Source organism: Perkinsus marinus, assembly GCF_000006405.1.
Source record: "Perkinsus marinus ATCC 50983 genomic scaffold scf_1104296958914, whole genome shotgun sequence".
Classification (NCBI taxonomy): domain Eukaryota; phylum Perkinsozoa; order Perkinsida; family Perkinsidae; genus Perkinsus; species Perkinsus marinus.
The window spans coordinates 130,913-137,626 of record NW_003206607.1 but is presented as its reverse complement, the minus strand read 5'-3'; the positions used below and the strand labels follow the sequence as shown (position 1 = coordinate 137,626).

The following is a 6,714-nucleotide window of genomic DNA, read 5'->3' as shown; positions in this document are numbered from 1 at the left end:
TCTGAAACGAGTGAAATTCGATTCCATTAAATTCGGTGAACTGAATAGTGAAGTGGATGGCTACTAATGCAGAGTCTGCATTGCGGCCTATCAAGAGGCATACTCCGTGGAGGCCATTAATGCATTCAGTCAAATCTGATCTGAATCCAATCATCAAATTGAGCCAACTAGGTGGAATCAATTCTAATGATTAGGTTTTTATATGATTATTAGATGGGCTTACTTTGAACTCACACTCTTCATGGGTCTTACAAGAATATATCCTGTATGGAGGTACCTCGACTTTCTTGGATATTGACGAACACCACAGACGAACATCGAATAGCAGGTGAAGCTCATCTCGAAGGCGTCTGGTCCACACATCGCTCGTCATATCATGTTGATTCAGCGTTAGAATCCGCTGGGGTAATCCAAATTCGATTCTCTTAGACATTTACTGAACAATGATGAATGTTCCTAGCTTCGGAGTGAAAAGACCGGCCCTGTAAACGTGATTAGCTAGAATTAATAAATCGACTTCTGCCAAGTTCGTGGAAACCGCCTATGGTTAATGGCTCCTTGACTATCCACCAATTCTCTTCGTTGATTATTCTCGCGGGCGAGCGAGATTGTTCCTTGACTATTCCCTGACATCCTTGAGTATTTGCAGTCACCCAGACTGTTGCCGTGGCGTGCGTGCCGCAGTCACAGGAGTCAGTCCACCGGTGCCCGCTCGTGGAGTAGTCGTCCGCGACCTGTACTGCCTTCATTCATTACAACTTAAGAAACGTCGTCTTACCTTGAACTTGACCTTGGACGTCTGAGTGTCTCCTGGAGGCATTCATACCTCCTTATAGAATCGGTATCCCTTCTTTCTTCTTCCTGTTGGTACTGCTGATGGCGCGTGTGATGGTCTAGCTCGGTACACTCGGACATTCGGAGTTTTCTGATAAAACTGTGGTGAACAATGAGGAAGAGAAGGAGGAGGACTGACTCTTCATTGATGAGGGGTTACTACACACTATTGCGCTCCCTGGGGTGGGGCGGCTATGCCACAGGTCCGAGATATGTCTAAGTATAATAATTTTCGCCGCTAATGTGACCGGTTCTGGTCAAGGGGCCGATATGCTATCTATTGACTATAGAGAAGGTTCCTTTTGGCAAGTTAAATTGAGGTAAAGAGATGACATAGCAGCAGCTCAAAAATCATGTCACCACCGGGAATACTCAACATTGGGAAACATGAAACCGGCGAGTATTTCCGAGTGGTTCTCGAGCTCCTCAGCAGCAGCTGGTGTCTGCTGCCATAGTGGCCAGAGCTCGAATGACTCACTTGAACTCGGAGATCTAACCCGAAATACGATGCCTGAATGCACCAAGTCTGCGACCCGTACGATTATTCCGGTTTCAGTCGCGACTTTGGTCATCCGTGGCTGAACAATCATGTTCGCACCTTCGGGTTATTATGGTGACGTCAATGACGCAAGAATCTCTTTGACTCGCCTATCGTGCCTGACTGTGAGTTGGCTTAGGTAGGCGGGCCAAGTGATTGATCCCGGGTGGGAGGGCTGGGTTTTGAAAAGAGAAGCCCAAGGGCTAAGGCCCTTTTGAGAATGGGGCTACGGCCCACATTCTGAACCGCTTCTGCGGTTCAAGCGCGGCTGTGAGGCCGCGCTGAGCATAATGAATGCTCGCCCCGTTACACGGAGGAGTGGTTCCATCTGAAACGACTCCATTAGCTATGTGTTTGCGTGCTTTTGCGAATATCGCGCGCGCCCGGTTTGTGCTGATTTTTGACCGTCCAATCGTGCCCCCCTTCCTCAGTTCTTCGAGCTGTCGTAGGGGGCCTCCGATTGAACTTGCACAAAAATCATGTCACCACCGGGAATACTCAACATTGGGAAACATGAAACCGGCGAGTATTTCCGAGTGGTTCTCGAGCTCCTCAGCAGCAGCTGGTGTCTGCTGCCATAGTGGCCAGAGCTCGAATGACTCACTTGAACTCGGAGATCTAACCCGAAATACGATGCCTGAATGCACCAAGTCTGCGACCCGTACGATTATTCCGGTTTCAGTCGCGACTTTGGTCATCCGTGGCTGAACAATCATGTTCGCACCTTCGGGTTATTATGGTGGCGTCAATGACGCAAGAATCTCTTTGACTCGCCTATCGTGCCTGACTGTGAGTTGGCTTAGGTAGGCGGGCCAAGTGATTGATCCCCTATGTAAGTCATTGGCGCCATCAGAGCCGGTCACCGTTCCCCTTTTTCGTCGCCGATTGATTTCACATGCGTTTTTTTTTGTTTAGGTCTCCCATCTCGAACGCAACAATAATCCTTTCCTTGAAATCTATTTATCGCTAATCCTCCTCGTCGGATGACTCGTCTACCGTGATCTTCGCGGCCGCTCGAGCCTCTACTTCTGGAAGGTTGATGTAGACTTTGAAAGCTGCTGATCGCCAGCCTCCCATTTGCAGTAGGGTCGCGGGGCTGATGTCCTGCTCCGCTAGGTCGGTCGCGTGACCTCTCCTGAAGGAGTGAAGTCCGTACATCTCTACGTCGCTTACTCCGATGTCTCGGAGCATGGCCCTTAGGGTATCTTTGAGCTTCTTTGCGGGAATCTCGATCATCCGTGGCGATGGACCGTTGGGGCTGCTGCTACTCCCTATAAGACGTTGAGCGTGAACGTGAGGACAAAGTTCCGGCTCTACCCTTTCGCAGACGCAGTACCGAATCAGTGTCACTGGCCACTTGGAGTTCTTTCGCCGTGGCAAGCTTAGGACGGTCGCGTTATTGGCGTCCAATGAGAGCTGCTCTTTCCGGCATGTCAGCAACTCGGATGGCACCCTCAGAAGAAACCAGTACGACAGTACAAAAGCTGCGCGCATGACCATCGCGGGATAGGACTGCGAGGCCACAGTTACCCCTATGTTCAACTGGGGCTCCGAAGGAGGATCCCTAAGATGGATTAAGGAGCGAAGCATGCCGAGACCGATCGGCTTCATCCTCCGTAGACCTCCTGGATGTAGGTTGGCGTGACCTTGGAGCGCCGTGGACAGCATAGGGTGGGCAAGATCACCCGCTTCCCATCCTAGGACTCGGCACCATTTGCGCAGTGCTGAGACGTAATTTGCAGCTGTACTGGCGTTACGGAAAGTCGAGATCCAAGTGGTGAGTATAGTCACCTCTGTAGGGAAGTATGGTACCGTGGATCCCAGAATGATCGACATGCTGTCGACGAAGGTCATGTAACTGCGTAGACTTGACAGATATTGTCGAAGGGTTCGGGTATTCACGGATGCCAACCTGGAGTAATGAGAGTTAAGGGCCAGAATGCCGGCTACGGGGAGTCCGTGTTGTAGAGCTGTCAGTAGCCTACTGACAGTAGGATCCCTGGGACGTGTGACGGGCTGGCACTCATACCTATCGTGAGGTGGAGAGGTGAGGCCGGTAGGGACCGGAGGTGCAGCGCCCCCTGGGCTTGGTTGATCAGTCGTCTGTGAGGGTCGTCTTGAGGTGTAGCCTTGGATCTCACGGCTGGCTGAAAACGGGCCATTGAAAGTATCGAGCAACTGACTGAAGTGGCCAGGCGACGCCCTTTTTCCCCCCTTTTTTTTGTACTTTCGGCTAACTCAACACGGATTGCGCTTCCCGAAACGTGTATACTGAAACAGCATCACCCATAAATCAAATTATTGGTGTAGAGGGCCACCTTGCTGGCCATCTCGAAAAGTTGGCGACATGTTCGTAACTTCGACGAGAGGGTCCGTCGGCTAGATTCTGTTTGCTGGGAACGCGAGTGACCCAGATTGAGATGTTATGTCGCGTGGCTATACGCCAGAAGCTGGAGACCATACGGTTTAGATCCTCTTGACGGGAGCTGCCCTTGACCAGGGCGTACTCTACCGGCTCGCTGTCGACGTAAATGACGCAAGACTTGTTCTGGAGAACGTTACAGAAGGTTTGTAGTGTCGTCACAGCCGCGAGAAGCTCCAATGGCACAATTTGTGTCTTGCGGGCCTGCCAGGACTCTAGAATCGCCTGCGGAGCGGTCTCGGAAAAGAATTTATCCTTGTCGGAGCTGCCATGAGGATTGCAGAGGACACCTCCCAGACGGTTCTGGGCCCCTTCTGCGTCGGAGTAGAGAACGAACGGCTTGACTTCGTTTGGTTCGACTCTCACGGTGCGGCTTGGTGGAGCGTCCCTCACAAGGGACAGGAGGTTTGATATGGCATTGTTGACTTGAAGAGATGCATACCTCGGTCCCTGGAATATCCAGGAGTAAAGGCTCCTTGTGTAGGACCGCCAGGAATGGTCTGCCGAGGTAGCAGCGGCAAATGTGAGTCGGCCACAGAGTTTCTTCAGGTCCCCGGTACTCGCCCAACCCGTCCGGTGAATTTCCTCCAGCGAAGTCATGAGCTTCAAGCGCTTGTCCTCGGGCAGAGCGAAACGGACCGATCTGTCTTCGAAAGAGATCTTGAGACCTAGAAGGGTCGTCGACGTGGCTGGAGCCTGCCGTTTTGACTCTTTCTCCCTGAACCCAATGAGTTCGTTGAGCAGTGTCAAGCTCTCAAAACTTGAATGTGCCGTCGATTCGGGCTCGATCCCCCAGTAATCATCAATGAACGACATGCTGATACCACCGAATAGAATTCTGTGGAGGTGCGTCAAACACTGCGAAATTCTGCAGTAGCTCCATACGCTGCTGCTCGCTCCAAAGGAGAGAGCCCTATGCCGGAAGATAGCTGGTCTGCCATCTGGGCCGGTGACGCAGATGAGTTGGAACCGTGAGTGCTCGGGATTTGTGGGGACTTGTCGATAGGCGCTCTCATGGTCGCTCTTGAATATCGTTATCGGATCCTCCTCGTTCAAGGACGCGACCAACCTCCAGACGGCTAGAATGGTCTCGTGGGTCGGTAGAGTTATGGACTGAGAATATTCGGTAGACCGATTCGTTCCGCTCCTGCGGTAGTCATCGCAGAACCTGGTCTTATCCACCTGTTCGACTGCGAACCTGGACGCTAGGACGTGCTTGCCGTAGCGCTCAAGTGCTTCTGAGGTCGACAGAGGGCCCTCCATTAGACCTTGCCTGACCTCCGCGAGGCAGGAATCCCATATTTGTGAGTTGAAGGTTTGCTCACTGACGAGTTTGAGGAATTCCTCTCTCCGGTCCATGGCAGATCTGAGGAGTTCTTTCGGGTCAACGAAGGGGTTCGGTTTCTTAGTGAACTCGCCTGGTGGGCGCTGACCGAAGACTCCTTTAATGTGGGGTAGTCGTCCTACTACCGGCATACCCTTCTGCAAGTCGTTGGGTAGCTCTACATCAGGGTAGTCTGTCAGAAGTATCAGCTCTCTAAGCAAGGGGAGATTCAGCTGTCCGCTGATTGCGCGAACATCCTCTTTCATCTTCGACCTCATCTCGTCTGCTTCAGGGAGGAGCTGCTGTGCTCGCAATCTCAGGAAGTGCATTATTCTCCTCCGAGACTCATTGATCTCTTTGGGTTCTGAGTCCTTGTGAGCACGGAACGCGGCGAGAAGGGAGTGTGGTAGTGTTGGTTCGGTCTGGAGCGGACTTGATCTCTGGCGGGCCCACACTAGATGTTCCAGTGCGCCTCCTGTGAGGTTATAGGCTCTCATCTTAGCCGCATCTATCTTGGAACTGGTGTAGAAGAGACGTGGTTCATGGGTGGAACTTTCTTCGTCGAGGATGGAGCGGAAGCTTTGTAGAGCGATCGGGCGTGAGCTCGACTTGCGCATCCTCTTCCTCCTTCTGGCGTCTGTGGTCGTTTTGCGGCGCTTCTGAGTGGACGGCGACATATGCTAAAGATGGGAATGAGCGAAACAACTAGCGACCAACACTAGGCAGTATGGAAAGCTAGCGTCACTGTCCTAACTCACTCTTCCAACGGCCCTTCCTCCTCGTTGTTGCCTCACCAATGAGGGTTCGCAATTTGCTCTCGGTACTGCTTCGCCTCGTTGCTAACAGTGACGAGGCGAGGATGCCGTGCTCCGCCAGTTTATTAACACTGAGCAACTCAATCTCTTTTGTGATTATAACGAGGCAAATTGGGATCCTATCCCAAGAAAAGGGTGATCTAGACGATCGTACTTCCTCGTGCGACTGATGACTGATAAGGAGGTGAGAGGAGCGGTACGTGATAGTATCATAGTGATACGCCGCAAAAATGAAATAAGTCACGCGTCATCCAAGCGATGGTGAGATGATAGTGAGATGATGCAGACTCTCAAAGATGTCATCACTGCTGACTCAGGAGGGGGGAGGGAGCACCGAGGTTGCCCACGCTTAGGCCTTCTTCTTGTTGACGTTGTCGTTGGTGTTGTTCCCCGTCGAGCCTTCAGACTTGCTTTTGTCCCAAGGCCTTCCCCGTGGTCTCTTGTTGCTGCTGTCATTGTAGTTGTTGTTGGTTAAGTTGTTGTAGTTGGACCAGTTGCGCCAGGACTTGTTCTTCCTTTCTCTGGCAGCCACCGCCTCGTTGGCAGCTCTGAGAGAGACGTTCTGGTCCATCACACTGAGATCCTGAAGAACAGATCTGATGGGAACGCCTCGGCGAATAGCTTCGGTTGCTTTCTTCACCGAGTAGCGATGATAGAGCTGGGCGGCGACAGTGCCGCCAGGTTTGCCAGTGTGGGATAGAGTTCCTGTGCTGGCAAGGATCGACTCCAGATGTCCGAGTAAGTACCCCAAAGGTATGGACTCAATGTCAGCGGAGAATGT

The 6,714-nt window shown here is 52.0% G+C and overlaps 3 protein-coding genes across 3 annotated transcripts; all 3 read right to left on the bottom strand.

The window, feature by feature from the left end:
- Positions 1-2,768: 2,768 nt before the first annotated feature.
- On the bottom strand, positions 2,769-2,936 carry Pmar_PMAR027892 (hypothetical protein; the record flags this gene model as incomplete). The annotated part of the gene is made up of 1 exon (XM_002773389.1): positions 2,769-2,936. A coding segment is annotated over one exon (168 nt), but the record flags the coding sequence as incomplete, so codon positions are not given.
- Positions 2,937-3,665: 729 nt separating this feature from the next.
- On the bottom strand, positions 3,666-5,831 carry Pmar_PMAR027891 (hypothetical protein; the record flags this gene model as incomplete). The annotated part of the gene is made up of 1 exon (XM_002773388.1): positions 3,666-5,831. The coding sequence occupies exon 1, from the start codon at positions 5,793-5,795 to the stop codon at positions 3,666-3,668; it is 2,130 nt and encodes a 709-aa protein (XP_002773434.1). The 5' UTR covers positions 5,796-5,831.
- Positions 5,832-6,282: 451 nt separating this feature from the next.
- Pmar_PMAR027890 (hypothetical protein) lies at positions 6,283-6,504 on the bottom strand (the record flags this gene model as incomplete). The annotated part of the gene is made up of 1 exon (XM_002773387.1): positions 6,283-6,504. One exon carries the CDS (start codon positions 6,502-6,504, stop codon positions 6,283-6,285), a length of 222 nt encoding a protein of 73 aa, XP_002773433.1.
- Positions 6,505-6,714: the final 210 nt, after the last annotated feature.